General features: G+C 44.2%; 2 protein-coding genes across 2 annotated transcripts; both read right to left on the bottom strand.

The window, feature by feature from the left end:
* Nucleotides 1–407: 407 nt before the first annotated feature.
* LOC308504770 (prorelaxin-like) lies at nucleotides 408–2,175 on the bottom strand (the record flags this gene model as incomplete). Its single annotated transcript, XM_081066017.1, has 2 exons — nucleotides 408–913; nucleotides 1,956–2,175. 2 exons carry the CDS (start codon nucleotides 2,173–2,175, stop codon nucleotides 600–602), a joined length of 534 nt encoding a protein of 177 aa, XP_080922143.1. The 3' UTR covers nucleotides 408–599.
* Nucleotides 2,176–12,186: 10,011 nt separating this feature from the next.
* LOC308505222 (prorelaxin-like) lies at nucleotides 12,187–13,760 on the bottom strand (the record flags this gene model as incomplete). Its single annotated transcript, XM_081067047.1, has 2 exons — nucleotides 12,187–12,500; nucleotides 13,541–13,760. The coding sequence occupies 2 exons, from the start codon at nucleotides 13,758–13,760 to the stop codon at nucleotides 12,187–12,189; spliced, it is 534 nt and encodes a 177-aa protein (XP_080923173.1).
* Nucleotides 13,761–21,073: the final 7,313 nt, after the last annotated feature.

Here is a 21,073-nt window from a genome sequence, read left to right as displayed (position 1 = left end):
AAGTCCAAGATTTGTGACTCTTTGTGTATCTGACCTGAGTTAATATCGATGAAAACATTTTGGTCCTTTTTTTATAGCCAGCGTTAAGCTTTGTGTAAGTTGAATTATTTTTAATTTTTCATTTGCTCTCCAAATAATTTGTTTAATATTAAGTAGTGAAAGAACATGTGGACAGTAGGTGTAGAGGAAAAAGTGGGTGACAGATCATAACGTATCAAGTACAAGTTTTAAAAGTGGACTAATCCATTCTCACTAAAGCAAGAAATAGAGTTGAGAGTTTTACTATCTATTTAAAAACAATTTGTAAGTTGACTTACTGTGTGTAAAGTGATAAAGGTTGTGTTATTTTAAGTTAATAGTATTAAAACAGCAATAACAATTATGCCATTAATAAAAACACGCTTTTTAGCAGAAAAGTATTTATTAGCAGTAACTACAATAATGCAAGGAATAATTCCTTACACGCAAAATTAAAAACCCAAACCCTAATGATGATTGTTCGTATTCCAATAATCAGTGGGGTGACAGAGGCATCAGTGAATGTGAACACAGGTGAGACACACAGGTGCTTAGCAGACGAAATACACATTCTCTCCATCTCAGCAGTATCGAGCCAACTCTTTCCTGTAGCAGCCATAGTTACAACACCTATCGACTATTACAGTACCGGCGCTTCTCTTTTGTAGGTAATGTTTAGCTGAGCCTATGTTCTTTAATTCCGACTGACTGCTGTCTTCGGCTCCACTTTGTCCAGTAAGAATATTGTCCTTAAATTCTTCAGAGTTAAGATTTCCATCCTGTAATGCAGCTTGTAGCTCTCGCAGCGATGGCTGCCTCTCTTCTGAAGAAGCAGGAGCAGATTGCAGCATACTTAAGGTTTCTGTATCTTTGGCGTCGGTCAATGACATGATATCTAAGTTAAATAAGTGGGGTGGGGGGAGAGAAAACACAGGTCGATGAACATCAGGAAAACGGTAAAATTTTGCATAGACAGAAGGAAAGCATTGCCTCAATAGCATACACATCAAAAGACTCAGCCAGTATCCCGATAGCTGAACGACTTGGTTTATTATAACTGGGCAGCTTACAGTACTCCAGCGTGACCCAGGTTTTGCTTATTCCCGCGGGACCCTCTGTCATCTCTCCTTCTGTCCACTGTGCAAGTTCCACGTGTTCCCCGGAAGGGGGCCTCTACCTCTGTGAAACTTTTCATTGCAACTTACACTTAGCTTCCAACTTACCTTTATGAATGCCTTATAGCTAACCAAGTGTTTGCTGCTTCTTTTTCAATACATTCTGGATTTGAGCCGCGTTCAATTCTGAGATTTTGCTTTGAAAGATAATCCGTTGCAGCTTCCAGATGCTTGAAGCATCAGTCGGGCTTTCTGTTCTTTGCAGCTGTGTTTGTCTGAAGGGCAAACGCCCCTGCCTCTTGGCCCCCTGATGCCCAGCCATGCTGGATAAGAGCTCACACCCACTGTGTGAGCCCTGCCATCTCAGTCAGGATGCCCTGTCCAGTTGGCCCCGCCACCAGCATTCGCGCCGTCCGGCCCCCACAGCTGGACTCCGGGTCCCCGCCGCTGGCTGCCCCTCCCTGCCTCCTGCGGGGCTTTGGGCAGCCCCCCCCCCCCCCGTGGCCTCCCCGGCCCCCTCCCCTTGTGACCACTCGCTACCCGCGGTCACCCTGGCTGCCAGGAAGTGAAGGGCACCAAGGGAGACCCTGTGCTGTTCCCGCTGCTGCCCCTCTCTCTGGGGAGATCCCCGTGAGACACTCCCCAGAAAAGCAGGTTCCGAGGGAAAAGCCCAAACTTTGAGGCCCCGGGCACCTGAGTCAGGCTGAGCGCTGGCGGTCGGTGAGGTCTGGAGCCCGGAGTGCGGGCCGCGCTTCGGATTGGTCGGCGGCTCGCTGGCAGCCACCAATGGGAAACGCGGACTGGCCAGGGGCGGGGCCTCACCTGCAAGGGCTCCAGTTCTCAGCCCGGGCTCCTTGGGGCTCAGAGCCATCCTGTCCCAGTTGAGGTTGCCGCAGAGCCGGATCCAGTAGAGGGCTAATTCGGAGCCGCACAGCTTGATAAACTCATTCTTCTTCTGGTTCCTCTGGCCTTGGATCTCCGCGGGGAGTTGGCTCAGTAGCAGGCAGACTCCCAGCAGGTAGGACACGAACAGGCGCGGCATCTTGGCCCTTATCTCTGCTCTTCTGGGCGTTTCAGCCTTTTTCTGGACCCCGCGGCTGCTGTGGATCACCAGCCTCTGCCCCTGTGCCAATGCTGGACGTCAGGATGCTTTCCCTTGGCTCCAGCAAGCTTTTATAACCCTCGGACTGCCCCCTAGACCTAGAGTCACGTGGTCCACACTCCTCCCCTTTCCCCACCCACCTCCTTGCCATCCACTGCCCCCATCCCTCACCCCCAGCTCTGGTGTAGGCTTCCTACCTTTCCTCCTTTTGCCCATCTTTCTTTTCTTGGACCTTCTGTGGTTCTAGTTTTTCCTTTTGTTTTTCTTGTCTTCTGGCGGTTGTGTATACTCATGTAAAGTTAGTCAATATTTGAACTCTTTCCTTGATTATAAAGTTAAACGTGGCCAATAGCCTGAATTATGTTAACAAACATAAAACAGAAGTCATTTATCTCCTCACAATCCAGATCTTTCCAGCGTGAACATTTACTACATAACCTTCTAATCCTAAAAAGATTACAAAGGGTTTAATTACATAGTATCTGCCATATCAATCCATAAAAATTGAATGAATGAATGAATGAATTGTTGACGAGAGAGAAAGCTGACGAATTTTCATCTAAATATCTGTAAATACATTATATTTCTCAATGCATCTCTTAGTCTTTTACATTATCTTAAGATTACCATGTACTTTTCCCACTAAAAAGTACTTTCCTTCACCTCCCCTGGAGGTAGTTTGACAGTAATAGGCTGCTTGGATAGTTTAGTTTGAGATTTTGTTCTATATCTATAGAGTGGAGAGAACACACAAACACAGAGAACAAAACCAGAAAAGAAAAGGATAAAAGCAGTGAAATCCCACAATTCCTGAAGGAAAATATTGGTAGCGCACGGTACAGCACCAAAATCATATATATATATTTTTTTATTATACTCTCTTTGCTGTATTTGGTGAGGTGATTTTTGTTTCAATATAACATGCCTTTTAATTTCATTTCTTCAGAAACGTTGCCTGGATGGCAACATAACGAGTAAAAGAGAGTTTTGTCGAGAAAAACAATAGGTGGATATGGAACAGTCATTAAACATGACCTGGCAATCATGTGTAGTTCCTAAACCAGTTTCAAAATAAATGTTTCCTCCCAGGAACAGCAAACATGTATACAAAGGTTTGTTTACAATATGATACACATCGGTCTGTAGAATAATTTTATGTGTAACATGCAATTGGAATCTTTCCTTTTTTTGTGATTAAATATATATTTCGTCTTTGTCCCATTTTTTTTTAATTGGAATCTTCCTCTTGTCCACCTTTCCAACGTAAACATCCAAGTATGAAATCTCCCTGTGGTGTACTCTTGAAATACAGAATTACAAAGAAATGCGTAGTTTTTCTGATGGACTCAGAGTCCGTATAATATGTAAATATTACATGACATGTTGCTTTAAACGAACAGTAAAAAAAGGATATCAGACCAACTAGTAATTTTGACAATCATCTCTGTTTAAAGTTTTAAAAATTAAGGATCTTTCCAAAATTTCAAAGAGAAATCTGGAGTAATTAAATAAGCAGTATGTACGGTAAGGAAAAAAAAAAAAAAAAAAAAAAAAACGAAAGTCAAAACTAGTGAGTTAACAAGAAGCAGGGAATATGTATCTAAGGATGGTAGTATGCAAAACTATTCCATGAGTAACATACACTTTTGCTATGACGAGTATGTGCTTTCACAGCGAGCAGGACTGTAGGAAAGCTACACCAACCAAACCTGACAGCATCCCCTCATTTCCACTCCCACCCCACTTTGTACAATGTAGGCTCCTGCCAGTAGGGATGAGTGTTATAGAAAATCATCACCTGTTGAGAACTATGTTTGACGTGATTTCCCTCTCCATTCAGCTTTTTTCCAGGCGACTACTCCCCCCACCCCTCAACTCCACTAAATTAAGTTCTAGAGATATTTACGCTGAACTGCAGGAGCACAAGTACTCTGTGTACCAAAGTACCCTGTTTACCAGGGTAGGTCAGAGCGGGTTAGGAGCAAGATAGAATGAAAGAGGATCAAGTGAGGAAAAGTAAGATGGGCATGAACAGAGAGTGGACGTGGCTAAAGGTGCAGGACCTCTAGGGAGGGTCACGCAGACATTCTCCCAGGTAATGGCTGACTGAAGAAACCACAGTAGTGCTGGAATCATGGAATTACTAGGAAAGACATGTTGTGGTCTAAATAAAGTTACGTAACAAATTAGTATAATCAGATTGAGTCGTGTTGAAGGGCAAAGGCAAGGAAGGAAGAGAAGTACTTTCAGACTCTGGCTGTTGGCTTGAGGGCAGTGTCCAGATACAGTTGTACAAGAAAACTTTAAAGATGGGTCTCCAAATGGTGTCTCAAACTTTGCCAACATTTGACAATATTGTCATCAGGTAGGTTGTGGAGAAAGGACACTTTTGTGCAGGAACTAAGCTGGAGGTTCTCTAGTCAAGGGGGGCTAGTCCCTTAATGATAAGAGCAAGTTGTAGGTCTTCAACGACTGAGAATGTGAAGTTTGGCCCTAGCAAGAAGCCAATAACACAGGGGGGTCATTTTTAACACCTTCTAATTTAACTTTGAAAATTATTCCACATAGTCTCAGATAATATGCTCATTAAACAGGTCTTCTAGATGGACAGTAAATTTTAAGTGCAAATAGGTTCATTTTTTCCCCCAATAAATTATTTACTCATGTTCATAATGTACTCAGATGACTTCAGTTCCACCAGGTTAATTAGAGAATTGCAGGAAGTTAGTACCCTTTGAATTAAAATAATAGCTCAACAATCACTTAGGTAGAAATATAGCTCCGGAAGGCAATAATTCTAATTTCTAGATTGCTGCTAATTGCAACAAGGCCCACAGAGCATTGGTCAAATGCTAAACATTATGTAATTCTTCAACAAACAAACAACCTGCCCCTGGCTATTGGAGGGCCAGAAGTAGTGCTTTTCCACAGGTTTTCATCAGGCCGAGCAGTTTGGGAGAGGGTTTTCAAAACTGAGGTTTGAGGTGTTTTCGTGGGTTGACTGTCCTTGCAGAAAATAATCCATTTGCAAAGCTCTTCTCCGAAGTAATTGCTCCTTTAAAATGTAAATTTACGGAGGGCCATTTTTTGACTTTGCCTAGAGGGTCTCAGAGTGCTCACAGCTGTCCAGTGAAGTGGCCATTCTCCCGGTTTTCAGAGCCAGGAGGCAAGTTGAGAGTAGTCAAGTAACATGTGCAGCTGTGTGTGGCACACGTGCCAGGGCTGCGCTACTCTATGGCTAAGGTTAACAGGCAAATGCAGGCTTCCCCGCCTTTACAGGCACAACTAGAAGACATGCTGTGTTCTTAAAACAAACAAGCAAACGAACAAACCTCTTTAAAGCCATGCACACATACGCATTTCATGTTCTGAAAAAACAATAGAAAGCTCCAAAGAATCCTTTTTAAAGACAAAACCGAACATGTGCCCCAATGGCCAGTACTCAATAGGTTTGTAATTACTTATTCCACCCATTCAGCAACTGGTAAGTCATGTGATAGCATAGATTTGGTGCTGCGTTCCGTTCAGTGCCTATTCCCAGAGCCTCCCAGCTGCATCTTGCCTTCGCCTCTGCTGGGACACAATACACACTCCGCGTGGGGTACTCAGCAGCCTGCCATCAACAACAGTCTCTACAGGCAAGATCTTAACTGTATTTATCTTCCTCTAGGAGCACAGCTGACGTCACATTGATGGCGTCCTCGTCGGAGGAGATTTGTTTGACCCACTCACTGAGAACATGCAAAGGAACTCACGAAAGGGATGGGTGGGCCCTTGCCGCTCACATAGGGCAAGACCCCACCACCTTTCTAAAATTCCTGAAAATTATGTGGTAAACTGACGGCTGCTCCATCCCTGCCTCTCAAGAAACCTCTATTGACCTTCTTGGGCCCCACAATATTGATACACGTCCAGCAACTTTAAGACTTGTTGGGTCGTGGAGGCCCAACAGTCCGTATTTACAATATTACAGATTCTCACGGATGTTGTGACTTATACATCAGCCCACCTGGAATGGGCCCCCTTCACAAAAGGCTCTAGAATCTGTCCATTTAGAAATACAGGCACTTCCGTCTGTGCCCTCTGAGATACCTTCACTGGAGAGGCTGCAGTCACCTCTTTTCATGCCTATGCGCCACCTCAAATGGCCATAAGTTGCCCCATGGACTTGTGAGGCAAGAAACTGCCCTGTGAGGCCTTGCATTCTATGCCCTTAGAACAGCACTTGCTGGCCACGTTCTTAGCCTCTCCTGGAAATAGAGGCTGTCCTGGAGCCTGCGACCCGCCAGGCGGAGCTGCCCGTTATGACTTGGGTCATGAAAGCAGCACGCCGCGAGCTCAACATGGCTCCCGAGGACTGTCTGCTGCAGGACGGAGCCAAAGCTGAACTCAAAGGAGCAGGTAGCCTTCCCTGTCCTCGGAGCCGACCCCTTGGCACCTCGGGACTCCCTTGGGAACAACTGGCGGAACAGAAATGGGAATTCATGTCCTTCCCAGGTGAGCTCACCGCCATGTATGTTGCTGCCGTGTGTCCCTTAGTCAGGATGTCCTTGACCACGACTGGACCCCACCGTCAGCTCAGTGGGCCAAAGTTCAGGTAGTTATCTGTGCACTGGGTGCCCTGGCCATTAAATGGCTCCCTCTGCACATTTTTTGAAACTCTTAAACTCTTGGGCAATTCTGTACGAGTGCCCCAGGATACTTCTTATCCTTCTGTAGAATCTTTCTCCATGTGGAATGATTGATCCCTCCGATTCCACAGTGTACCATAGCTCCCACGCCCACCCTGGGCCCTGAGCCCAGTGCAAAGTTTTCCCAATGCCGCAGCACATTAGAATCACCTGGGGAGCTTTAAGAGCGCCTCCTGCCTGCGTTCTCTGCCCAAACAATTCAACCTCTGTATTCTGGTATGCAAAGCAGGCATCAGTATCTTTAAAAGTTTCAAGTTGACTACTTGTGCCAAATAGTTGGAAAACTATCACGTAGCCACTGCCCGAAGAATCTGGTAAAACATTTTTGGAATAATTCCATTGAATATGTGACTTACCGCAATCCTGAAGAAATGAAAACGTGAAACTTTTAAATATACTTGGTTTGACCATAAGTGGGTTATGCAGTACTTTAAATGTATTGTAAAGAGCTCATCATGTCTTTAATATCAGGGCATGCTACTAAATGTGGTGAAAAATGTGTACTATGGAAAGGGAGATGTATTTTGTAACTTGTCTAAAGGTTCGAGCCAAAGTGAAATCTGTTGGGGGCATATTGGTTAATGCCATTATGTGAGTTTCAAGTGTACCATTGTATAATGCTTTATTTGTATATTGCACTGTGTACTCACCACCCAAGTCTAGTCTCCCTCTGTTGCTATATATTTGATTCCCTGGACCCCTGTCATCCTCCCCCGACACTGCTTCCAAGCTGGTAACCACCCTGCTGTCTGTGAGTTTGTTTGATTTGGCCTTGACACCCTGCTCTAAGCTCACTGGCATTACCACAGCAGCTCACTGGAGTACTTTTCTCCAATCAGCATGAATACTCTTTAATGAAATCCTCCATATCCAATTCTGAATCACAGGACCTGGCCTATAAAGTCAATACCATTAATGTACAATTTAAAAGTAATTTTTTAATTTTAATTTCTTTTTAATTTTTAATTTTAAAGTAATTTTTTTTCCAACAACATTCCTGTTCTAGTGGGAAATTGATGTCTCCGCTTGAATTGCTGAATAGAATTTATAAAAGTCAGAAGTTGAACAGAACCCCCTTTGCCTGCCTCATTCAACTTCCAGGCTGTTTCCTAAGGTGCAGGGTCAGACAAGGGAGCTGGATGGAAGGTCAGTCCCGTACCGTGTGTGTCTCTTGGCTCTTGAATTCAGCCAGTAACTATCGAGAGGCACACGTGTATACAACGCCAGGTGTTTTTTATTATTGCTAGTCTGAAATGCGTAGCATTAGTTGGACTCATTTCAAAATTCTTAGTTCCTTGAAGGTGAAGAGAAAAGCATTGCACAGGCCAAGTTTTCTCTGGAGTATTTTGAGAGGATGTGTAACAGTTGAGTGTCTCAGAGTCCATATTGGGTTGTTAGTGTGTAGTCTCTCTCTTTGTCCGTTCTCTCTGTGTCTCTTTGTGTTTGTCTGTCTCTCTCTCTCTGCTTCTCTCTGTCTCTACCTCTCTCTCTCTCTCCCTCGCTCTCTCTCTCTCTCTCTCGTTCCATATCCTTGGTGGATAGAGTTGGTTTTCCTACATAAATCGGATCTTCATCAGCAGAAAATTAATGGTTGTAGGAATGGTGGGAAGATAAGGAAAAACAGTCACCTGTATTCCTCAAAGCCCAACCACACTACCCTCACGTCCTGATAGCTTCTCACAGACCTCCCTTATTACATTTCCGTGTCTATTATTATCGCATCTCTGATCTATTGATTTCACATATATTGAACAGCTGTCTTTTACATTTTTTTGAAACCCTCACCAAGCTAGAAGCCCAGATTGCCAGTCTTCCCTAGGACTTGACTTCATGTACTCACGTCCTGCATTCTGTTCTCCTAACACCAAGGGAAACGCCCAGACCCACTCAAGCTCAGGGTCTGCTGTCCCCATGTCCTGGTAGAGCAGAAAACATGCACAGAGCGCTGCTGTACCCAGAGGATGTCCTCCAAAGGAGAAAGTAACCTGAGGTTCGCAGTCCATTATTGTAGCCCATGACACTTGTGGACTGAGAAGTTGTGAATCAGAAATGTCGTCTAAACCTCAGACTCAGCGACACCACTGCGTATCAGTGGGAGATAGGTTTCCAGTTTCTTTTGTCAGTGGTCATGATGAATTTGTGTCGCTCTGGCCACACTTCTTACTGTCATCCGAATAGCCAGAGGAACAAGTTAGCACACCTAATATAAGCGGTCTGTGAGGGGATTCTATGGGTGGCTTGGGTCCCTGGGGTTTCCTCGTGCTGCCAAAAGGCTGAAGGCCTGGCCTACTGAAGTAACGGGTCAGCGATGTGCAGCGCTCAGTGGCAGTGCCCTGCAGAGATGAAAGCTTCCGAGGGCATGACTGTGGTCACCTGAGGAAATAGGGCCCTGAGCAGAGAAACAAGCACCCTTGGCAAAGTTCTGCTGATCCCCAGGAGGGAGACGGGCACCTAAATTGTGGGGACCATGCAGGCTGGAGCAGTAGGTGTTATGGTGGGCGTCACTGAAAACTGCGGGTCCGGCAACCTAACGCTTTGGTGCTTTTGGATTTCAAGCGCAGGTTAATGGGTAGCTCCATTAGAATAATGTGTGATGCTGAATTGCCAACTCAGCGACAGAATGTGGATTTCTATTGATTTGGTTAAAATGGAGAAGTGAGGGATTTTTTGCCACAGCAGAGACTGCTTGCAAATGTATACCTGTGATACCTAGACATGGTTGTTTAGGAATCAGAAAGGTAGGGGTCATAGCTCACACAGGTAGGGACCAGCTGTGTTACATTTGGGGGCACGTTTCCATCTAAAATAGAGAAAACCGTAGGCCAGGCGTAGTGGTATGTACTGGAAGATGAAAGTCACCGAGTCACCGGTGGTGATAAAAGACCTCAGTGTCCCACTTACAAAATGGCCATGTCGTCAGAGGTAATGAATGCTGATTCTGGAGCAGGGGTCCCGCCTCCAGGGCTTTTGTGGAGGAGCAGATGAGGGATGTGACCAGAGCAAGGTCTGGGAAGACGTCTTCTGCGTCCAGGGAAGCCCCTTTGTTCTGTCTGGGCTGCAAGTTTCCTGGTCAGCGCCCTTGTTGTTTTGGGTTGGACATTTCAGACAGCACCTTTCCTGGCTTTATGAGATGGCTAATGGCCTCTGAGGTTGTCAGTGCGCAGTTTTACAAGTTGGTCTTGGTGAGGACTTCAAAAACTTTAGTGGCCTGATTATTGTTAATCATGTGTAGGATTTTAAATAAGGCAGTCGCTGTCTTAATCTTTTCAAATTCTATTTATAGGCTTCAGATGGAGATTTACTTGTTATTTAAGTGCATTTCTCTATAAATGCTGCCCAAGATTTTATGTGTACGGAATATCGAAGGAACTGCTAAACACTAAACTGAGAACTTTTGTTAATTTACTACTCTAACAAGTTTTCATATTAATCCAGTTACTATGTTCCCGAAATGGATTGTAAATTCTACAATAGTGAACAAAAAGAGCATTCTTTGCTAAAGCAGGTTTTCTGTAATATATGACACAGAGATGTTTATTCTTTTTATGTATGTATTTATTTTCTGCTTAGAAAAACGTAGTTTACTTTTTAGTGTCTTCGATGATAGAATTAAGAGAAGAACCCCGGTTTGAAAAATAGCTGCGTTCATGTGGCCCCCACTGAATTCAATTGATTTAGGGTCCAATGTAATTGTTTTTAATTAAAAGCTCAATGCAACAGAAAAATCTTTTTTTTTTATTTGTTGATTTATTTATTTATTTTTATTAGTTTTAGGTGTACAAGACAAGGTAATACTTAGATGTTCATCATTTATATCCCTCACACTGTGAACCCCCTTCCCCCCATCCATTATCCCTCCGACCTCACACCCAGCCATCACATTATCTATATAAAATTATAGTTGGCATTCATTAATAGTTAGCTTCTGGTGTACAATGCCATGATCAGGCATCCACATTATCTCTGAAGTGGTCTCCCAAATAGGACGCATGTCCATCGGATACCCAACAAAATCTTTACGACATTATTGAATAAGTTCCCCAAATTAATTTTCAGAAAACCCTGAGGCCATCTTGTGGTTACCAGCTGCTTCCTAATCCCTTCACCTTTCCCCTTATCCCCAACCCCCTCCCGCCCCCAACCATCTAACAACTCTCGGTTTTTTCTTTGTGCCCTCAAAACTGTCTCTGATTAGTTCATTCACATATTCTTTTCTTTAGATTCCGCATATAAGTGAGATCATATGGTACTTGTCTTTCTCTTTCTGACTTATTTCACTTAACATAATGTTCTCTAGATCCATCCATGTTGTTGCAAATGATAAGATTTCTTTCTTCTTTATGGCTGCATAGTACTCCATTGTATAAATGTACGACAGCTTCTTAATCCAGTCATCTACCGATGGGCATTTCGATTGTTTCCATATCTTGGCTATTGTGTAAAGTGCTGCAATAAACATAGGAGTGCATACTGATTTTTGAATTGGAGTTTTGGATTTCTCCGGGTAGATGCCTAGGAGTGGAATTACTGGATCATAGGGTAGTTCCATTTTCAGATTCCTGAGATACCTCCATACTGTTTTCCATAGTGGCCGCACTAATCTGCAATCCCACCAACAGTGCACTAGCGTTCCCTCAGAAAAATCTTTAAAATCTATTAGAAAAGTCCAGGATTTGTGACCCTTTGTGTATCTGATATGAGTTAATATCGATGAAAACATTTTGGTCCTTTTTTTATAGCCAGCGTTAAGCATTGTGTAAGTGAATTATTTTTAATTTTTTGTTTGCTCTCCAAATAATTTGTTTAATATTAAGTAGTGAAAGAACATGTGGATAGTAGATCTAGAGGAAAAAGTGGGTGACAGATCATAACGTATGAAGTACAAGTTTCACAAATAGACTAATCCATTCTCACTAAAGGAAGAAAGAGAGTTGAGAGTTTTACTAGGTATTTAAAAACAATTTGTAAGTTGACTTACTGTGTGTAAAGTGATAAAGATTGTGTTATTTTAAGTTAATAGTATTAAAGCAGCAATCACAATTATGCCATTAATAAAAACACGCTTTTTAGCAGAAAAGTATTTATTAGCAGTAACTACAATAATGCAAGGAATAATGCCTTACACGCAAAATTAACAACCCAAACCCTAATGATGATTGTTCATATTCCAATAATCAGTGGGGTGACAGAGGCATTAGTGAATGTGAACACAGGTGAGACACACAGGTGCTTAGCAGATGAAATACACATTCTCTGCATCTCAGCAGTATCGAGCCAACTCTTTCCTGTAGCAGCCATAGTTACAACACCTATCGACTATTACAGTACCGGCGCTTCTCTTTTGTAGGTAATGTTTAGCTGAGCCTATGTTCTTTAATTCCGACTGACTGCTGTCTTCTGCTCCACTTTGTCCAGTAAGAATATTGTCCTTAAATTCTTCAGAGTTAAGATTTCCACCCTGTAATGCACCTTGTAGCTCTCGCAGCGATGGCTGCCTCTCTTCTGACGAAGCAGGAGCGGATTGCAGCATACTTAAGGTTTCTGTATCTTTGGCGTCGGTCAATGACATGATATCTAAGTTAAATAAGTGGGGTGGGGGGAGAGAAAACACAGGTCGATGAACATCGGGAAAACTGTAAAATTTTGCATAGACAGAAGGAAAGCATTGCCTCAATAGAATACACATCAAAAGACTCAGCCAGTATCCCGATAGCTGAACGACTTGGTTTATTATAACTGGGCAGCTTACAGTACTCCAGCATGACCGAGGTTTTGCTGGTACCCGCGGGACCCTCTGTCATCTCTCCTTATGTCCACTGTGCAAGTTCCACGTGTTCCCCGGAAGGGGGCCTCTACCTCTGTGAAACTTTTCATTGCAACTTACACTTAGCTTCCAACTTGCCTTTAGGAATGCCTTATAGCTAACCAAGTGTTTGCTTCTTCTTTTTCAATACATTCTGCATTTGAGCCGCCTTCAATTCTGAGATTTTGCTTTGAAAGATAATCCGTTGCAGCTTCCAGATGCTTGAAGCATCAGTCGGGCTTTCTGTTCTTTGCAGCTGTGTTTGTCTGAAGGGCAAACGCCCCTTGCCTCTTGGCCCCCTGACGCCCAGCCATGCTGGATAAGAGCTCACACCCACTGTGTGAGCCCTGCCATCTCAGTCAGGATGCCCTGTCCAGTTGGCCCCGCCACCAGCATTCGCGCCATCTGGCCCACACAGCTGGACTCCGGGTCCCCGCCACTGGCTGCCCCTCCCTGCCTCCTGCGGGGCTTTGGGCAGCCCCCCCCCCTGTGGCCTCCCCCGCCCCCTCCCCTTCTGAGCCCTCTCTACCCGCGGAAACCCTGGCTGCCAGGAAGTGAAGGGCACCAAGGGAGACCCTGTGCTGTTCCCGCTGCTGCCCCTCTCTCTGGGGAGATCCCCGTGAGACACTCCCCAGAAATGCAGGTTCCCAGGGAAAAGCCCAAACTTTGAGGCCCCGGGCACCTGAGTCAGGCTGAGCGCTGGCGGTCGGTGAGGTCTGGAGCCCAGAGTGCGGGCCGCGCTTCGGATTGGTCGGCGGCTCGCTGGCAGCCACCAATGGGAAACGCGGACTGGCCAGGGGCGGGGCCTCACCTGCAAGGGCTCCAGTTCTCAGCCCGGGCTCCTTGGGGCTCAGAGCCATCCTGTCCCAGTTGAGGTTGCCGCAGAGCCGGATCCAGTAGAGGGCTAATTCGGAGCCGCACAGCTTGATAAACTCATTCTTCTTCTGGTTCCTCTGGCCTTGGATCTCTGCGGGGAGTTGGCTCAGTAGCAGGCAGACTCCCAGCAGGTAGGACACGAACAGGCGCGGCATCTTGGCCCTTATCTCTGCTCTTCTGGGCGTTTCAGCCTTTTTCTGGACCCCGCGGCTGCTGTGGATCACCAGCCTCTGCCCCTGTGCCAATGCTGGACGTCAGGATGCTTTCCCTTGGCTCCAGCAAGCTTTTATAACCCTCGGACTGCCCCCTAGACCTAGAGTCACGTGGTCCACACTCCTCCCCTTTCCCCACCCACCTCCTTGCCATCCACTGCCCCCATCCCTCAGCCCCAGCTCTGGTGTAGGCTTCCTACCTTTCCTCCTTTGGCCCATCTTTCTTTTCTTGGACCTTCGGTGGTTCTAGTTTTTCCTTTTGTTTTTCTTGTCTTCCGGCGGTTGTGTATACTCATGTGAAGTTAGTCAATATTTGAAGTCTTTCCTTGATTATAAAGTTAAACGTGGCCAATAGCCTGAATTATGTTAGCAAAAATAAAACAGAAGTCATTTATTTCCTCACAATCCAGATCTTTCCAGCGTGAACATTTACTACATAACCTTCTAATCCTAAAAAGATTACAAAGGGTTTAATTACATAGTATCTGGCATATCAATCCATAAAAAATGAATGAATGAATTGTTGACGAGAGGGAAAGCTGACGAATTTTCATCTAAATCCCTGTAAAACATTATATTTCTCAAAGCATCTCTTAGTCTTTTACAGTGTCTTAAGATTACCATGTATTTTTCCCACTAAAAGTACTTTCCTTCACCTCCTCTGGGAGGTAATTTGACAGTAATAGGCCTGGATAGTTTAGTTTGAGATTTTGTTCTATATCTATAGAGTGGAGAGAACACACAAACACAGAGAACAAAACCAGAAAAGAAAAGGATAAAAGCAGTGAAATCCCACAATTCCTGAAGGAAAATATTGGTAGTGCATGGTACAGCACCAAAGTCATATATATATATTTTTATTATACTCTCTGTGCTGTATTTGGAGAGGTGATTTTTGTTTCAATATAACATGCCTTTTAATTTCATTTCTTCAGAAACGTTGCCTGGATGGCAACATAACGAGTAAAAGAGAGTTTTGTCGAGAAAAACAATAGGTGGATATGGAACAGTCATTAAACATGACCTGGCAATCATGTGTAGCTCCTAAACCAGTTTCAAAATAAATGTTTCCTCCCAGGAACAGCAAACATGTATCCAAAGATTTATTTAGAATATGATACACATAGCTATGTAGAATAATTTTATGTGTAACATGCAATTGGAATCTTTCCTTTTTTTGTGATTAAATATATATTTCGTCTTTGTCCCATTTCTTTTTTTTTTTTTTAAATTGGAATCTTCCTTTTGTCCGCCTTTCCAATGTAAACATCCAAGTATGAAATCTCCCTGTGGTGTACTCTTGAAATACAGAATTACAAAAAAATGCATAGTTTGTCTGACGGACTCAGAGTCCGTATAATATGTAAATATTACATGACATGTTGCTTTAAAAGAACAGTAAAAAAAGGACATCAGACCAACTAGTGATTTTCACAATCATCTCTTTTTAAGCTTTTAAAAATTAAGGATCTTTTCAAAATTTCAAAGAGAACTTCTGGATTAATTAAATCAGCAGTAGGTTTGGTAAGCAAAAACAAAAAAAAAAAAAGAAAGTCAAAACTAGTGAGTTCCCAAGAAGCACGGAATATGTATCTAATACGGTAGTATTCAAAACTATTCCATGAGTGACGTACACTTTTGCTATGACGAGTATGGGCTTTCACAGGGAGCAGGACTGTAGGAAAGCTACACCAACCAAACCTGACAGCATCCCCTCATTTCCCCTCCAACCCCACTTTGTACAATGTAGGTTCCTGTCAGTAGGGATAAGTGTTATAGAAAATCATCACCTGTTGAGAAGTATATTGGACGTGATTTCCCTCTCCATTCAGCTTTTTTCCAGGCGACTACTCCCCCCACCCTTCAACTCCACTAAATTAAGTTCTAGAGATATTTATGCTGAACTCCAGGAGCACAAGTACTCTGTGTACCAAAGTACCCTGTTTACCAGGGTACGTCAGGGCGGGTTAGGAGCAAGATAGAATGAAAGAGGATCAAGTGAGGAAAAGTAAGATGGGCATGAATAGAGAGTGGACGTGGCTAAAGGTGCAGGACCTCTAGGGAGGGTCACGCAGAACATTCTCCCAGGTAATGGCTGACTGAAGAAACCACAGTAGTGCTGGAATCATGGAATTACTAGGAAAGACATGTTGTTGTCTAAATAAAGTTACGTAACAAATTAGTATAATCAGATTGAGTCGTGTTGAAGTGCAAAGGCAAGGAAGGAAGAGAAGTACTTTCAGACTCTGGCCGTTGGCTTGAGGGCAGTGTCCAGATACAGTTGTACAAGAAAGCCTTAAAGATGGGTCTCCAAATGGTGTCTCAAACTTTGCCAACGTTTGACAATATTGTCATCAGGTAGGTTGTGGAGAAAGGACACTTTTGTGCAGGAACTAAGCTGGAGGTTCTCTAGTCAAGGGGGGCTAGTCCCTTAATGATAAGAGCAAGTTGTAGGTCTTCAACGACTGAGAATGTGAAGTATGGCCCTAGCAAAGAAGCCCATAACACAGGGGGGTCATTTTTAACACCTTCTAATTTAACTTTGAAAATTATTCCACATAGTCTCAGATAATATGCTCATTAAACAGGTCTTCTAGATGGACAATAAATTTTAAGTGCAAATAGGTTCATTTTTCCCCCCAATAAATTATTTACTCATGTTCATAATGTACTCAGATGACTTCAGCTCCACCAGGTTAATTAGAGAATGGCACGAAGTTAGTACACTTTGAATTAAAATAATAGCTCAACAATCACTTAGGTACAAATATAGCTCCGGAAGGCAATAATTCTAATTTCTAGATTGCTGCTAATTGCAACAAGGCCCACGGAGCATTGGTCAAATGCTCAACATTATGTAATTCTTCAACAAACAAACAAACAACCTGCCCCTGGCTATTGGATGGCCAGAAGTAGTGCTTTTCGACAGGTTTTCATCAAGACGAGCAGTTGGGGAGAGGGTTTTCAAAACTGAGGTTTGAGGTGTTTTCGTGGGTTGACTGTCCTTGCAGAAAATAATCCATTTGCAAAGCTCTTCTCCGAAGTAATTGATCCTTTAAAATATAAATTTACGGAGGGTCATTTTTTGACTTTGCCTAGAGGGTCTCAGAGTGCTCACAGCTGTCCAGTGAAGTGGCCATTCTCCCGGTTTTGGTTTTCAGAGCCAGGAGGCAAGTTGAGAGTAGTCAAGTAACATGTGCAGCTGTGTGTGGCACACGTGCCAGGGCTGCGCTACTCTATGGCTAAGGTTAACAGGCAAATGCAGGCTTCCCCGCCTTTACAGGCACAACTAGAAGACATGCTGTGTTCTTAAAACAAACAAGCAAACGAACAAACCTCTTTAAAGCCATGCACACATACGCATTTCATGTTCTGAAAAAACAATAGAATGCTCCAGAGAATCCTTTTTAAAGAGAAAACCGAACATGTGCCCTAATAGCCAGTACTCAATAGGTTTGTAATTACTTATTCCACCCATTCAGCAACTGGGAATTCATGTGATAGCATAGATTTGGTGCTGCGTTCTGTTCAATACCTATTCCCAGAGCCTCCTAGCTGCATCTTGCCTTCGCCTCTGCTGGGACACAATACAAACTCCGCGTGGGGTACTCAGCAGCCTGCCATCAACAACAGTCTCTACAGGCAAGATCTTAACTGTATTTATCTTCCTGCAGGAGCTCAGCTGACGTCACATTGATGGCATCCTCGTCGAAGGAGATTTGTTGGACCCACTCACTGAGAACATGCAAAGGAGCTCACGAAAGGGATGGGTGGGCCCTTGCTGCTCACATAGTGCAAGACCCCACCACCTTTCTTAAATTCCTGAAAATTATGTGGTAAACTGACGGCTGCTCCATTCCTGCGTCTCTCAAGAAACCGCTATTGACCTTCTTGGGCCCCACAATATTGATACAAGTCCAGCAACTTTAAGACTTGTTGGGTTGTGGAGGCCCAACAGTCCATATTTACACTATTACGGATTCTCACGGATGTTGTGACTTACACATCAGCCCACCTGGAATGGGCCCCCTTCACAAAAGGCTCTAGAATCTGTCCAATTAGAAATACAGGCACTTCCGTTTGTGCCCTCTGAGATCCCTTCACTGGAGAGGCTTCAGTCACCTCTTTTCATGCCTATGCGCCACCTCAAATGGCCATAAGTTGCCCCATGGACTTGTGAGGCAAGAAACTGCCCTGTGAGGCCTTGCATTCTATGCCCTTAGAACAGCACTTGCTGGCCACGTTCTTAGCCTCTCCTGGAAATAGAGGCTGTCCTGGAGCCTGCGACCCGACAGACGGAGCTGCCCGTTATGACTTGGGTCATGAAAGCAGCACGCCGGGAGCTCAACATGGCTCCCGAGCACTGTCTGCTGCAGGACGGAGCCAAAGCTGAACTCAAAGGAGCAGGTAGCCTTCCCTGTCCTCGGAGCCGACCCCTTGGCTCCTCGGGAGTCCCTTGGGATCAACTGATGGAACAGAAATGGGAATTCATGTCCTTCCCAGGTGAGCTCACCGCCGTGTATGTTGCTGCCCCGTGTCCCTTAGTCAGGATGTCCCTGACCACGACTGGACCCCACCGTCAGCTCAGTGGGCCAAAGTTCAGGTAGTTATCTGTGCACTGGGTGCCCTGGCCATTAAATGGCTCCCTCTGCACATTTTTTGAAACTCTTAAACTCTTGGGCAATTCTGTACGAGTGCCCCAGGATACTTCTTATCTTTCTGTAGAATCTTTTTCCATGTGGAATGATTGATCCCTCCGATTCCACAGTGTACCATAGCTCCCACGTCCACCCTGGGCCCTGAGCCCAGTGCAAAGTTTTCCCAATGCCGCAGCACATTAGAATCACCTGGGGAGCTTTAAGAGCGCCTCCCGCCTACGTTCTCTGCCCAAACAATTCAACCTCTGTATTCTGGTATGCAAAGCAGGCATCAGTATGGTTAGAAGTCCCTAGTTGACTACTGTGTGCCAAATAGTTGGAAAACTATCACGTAGCCACTACCCGAAGAATCTGGTAAAACATTTTTGGAATAATTCCATTGAATATGTGACTTACCGCAATCCTGAAGAAATGAAAACGTGAAAACTTTTAAATATACTTGGTTTGACCATAAGTGGGTTATGCAGTACTTTAAATGTATTGTAAAGAGCTCATCATGTCATTAATATCAGGGCATGCTACTTAATGGGGTGAAAAATGTGTACTATGGAAAGGGAGATGTATTTTGTAACTTGTCTAAAGGTTCTAGCCAAAGTGATTTTAATGAAATCTGTTGGGGGCATATTGGTTAATACCATTATGTGAGTTTCAAGTGTACCATCGTATAATGCTTTATTTGTACATTGCACTATGTACTCACCACCCAAAGTCTAGTCTCCCTTTGTCGCTATATATTTCACCTTCTGTACCCTGTTCATCCTCCCCAGACACTGCTTCCAAGCTGGTAACCACCCTGCTGTCTGTGAGTTTGTTTGATTTGGCCTTGACACCCTGCTCTCTGGTCACTGGCATTGCCGCAGCAGCTCACTGGAGTACTTTTCTCCAATCAGCATGAATACTCTTTACTGAAATCCTCCATATCCAAATTCTGAATAACAGGACCTGGCCTATAAAGTCAATACCGTTAATGTACAATTTAAAAGTAATTTTGTTTCAAAAATTCTAAATATGTGTATTAGTCATGTAACAAATGTTAAAATTCATTTCTTTCACTCTTCCTCGTGCTATCTTTTTCTGAATAACTTCTGGCGAAATCCATTTGGAGGGTCAGAGCAAAGGAGGAGTCCATGCTGGGTATTTGAATTTTCACTTTTCCTACAACATTCCTGTTCTAGTAGGAAATTGATGTCTCCGCTTGAATTGCTGAAGAGAATTTATAAAAGTCAGAAGTTGAACAGAACCCCCTTTGCCTGCCTCATTCAACTTCCAGGCTGTTTCCTAAGGTGCAGGGTCAGACAAGGGAGCTGGATGGAAGGTCAGTCCCGTACCGTGTGTGTCTCTTGGCTGTTGAATTCAGCAAGTAACTATCGAGAGGCACACGTGTATTCAACCCCAGGTGTTTTTTATTATTGCTAGTCTGAAATGCGTAGCATTAGTTGGACTCATTTCAAAATTCTTAGTTCCTTGAAGGTGAAGAGAAAAGTATTGCACAGGCCAAGTTTTCTCTGGAGTATTTTGAGAAGATGTGTAACAGTTAAGTGTCTCAGAGTCCCTATTGGGTTGATAGTGTGTTGTCTCTCTCTCTGTCCGTGTCTCTCTCTGTGTCTCTCTGTGTCTGTCTGTCTCTCTCTGCCTCTCTCTCTCTCTCTCTCTCTCTCTCTCTCTCTCTCTCTCTCTCTCGCTCTCGTTCCATATCTTTGGTGGATAGAGTTGGTTTTCCTACATAAATCGGATCTTCATCAGCAGAAAATTAATGGTTGTAGGAATGGTGGGAAGATAAGGAAAAACAGTCACCTGTATTCCTCAAAGCCCAACCACACTACCCTCACATGCTGATAGCTTTTCACAGACCTCCCTTATTACATTTCAGTGTCTATTATTATCGCATCTCTGATCTATTGATTTTCACATATATTGAACAGCTGTCTTTTACATTTTTTTGAAACCCTCACCAAGCTAGAAGCCCAGATTGCCAGTCTTCCCTAGGACTTGACTTCATGTACTCACGTCCTGAATTCTGTTCTCCTAACACCAAGGGAAACGCCCAGACCCACTCAAGCTCAGGGTTTGCTGTCCCCATGTCCTGGTAGAGCAGAAAACATGCACAGAGCGCTGCTGTACCCAGAGGATGTCCTCCAAAGGAGAAAGTAAACTGAGGTTCGCAGTCCCTCATTGAAGCCCATGACACTTGTGGACTGAGAAGTTGTGAATCAGAAATGTCGTCTAAACCTCAGACTCAGCGACACCACTGCGTATCAGTGGGAGATAGGTTTCCAGTTTCTTTTGTCAGTGGTCATGATGAATTTGTGTCGCTCCGGCCACACTTCTTACTGTCATCCAAATAGCCAGAGGAACAAGTTAGCAGACCAAATACAACTGGTCTGTGAGGGGATCCTGTGGGTGGCTTGTGTCCCTGGGGTTTCCTCGTGCTGCCAAAAGGCTGAAGGCCTGGCGTACTGAAGTAACGGGTCAGCGATGTGCAGCGCACAGTGGCAGTGCCCTGCAGAGATGAAAGCTTCCGAGGGGATGACTGTGGTCACCTGAGGAAATAGGGCCCTGAGCAGAGAAACAAGCACCCTTGGCAAAGTTCTGCTGATC

This window comes from Rhinolophus hipposideros, assembly GCF_964194185.1.
Source record: "Rhinolophus hipposideros genome assembly, chromosome: 11".
NCBI classification, from domain to species: Eukaryota; Metazoa; Chordata; class Mammalia; order Chiroptera; family Rhinolophidae; genus Rhinolophus; species Rhinolophus hipposideros.
The sequence above is the reverse complement of the archived record's forward strand: the minus strand, read 5'-3'. Positions and strand labels throughout refer to the sequence as shown.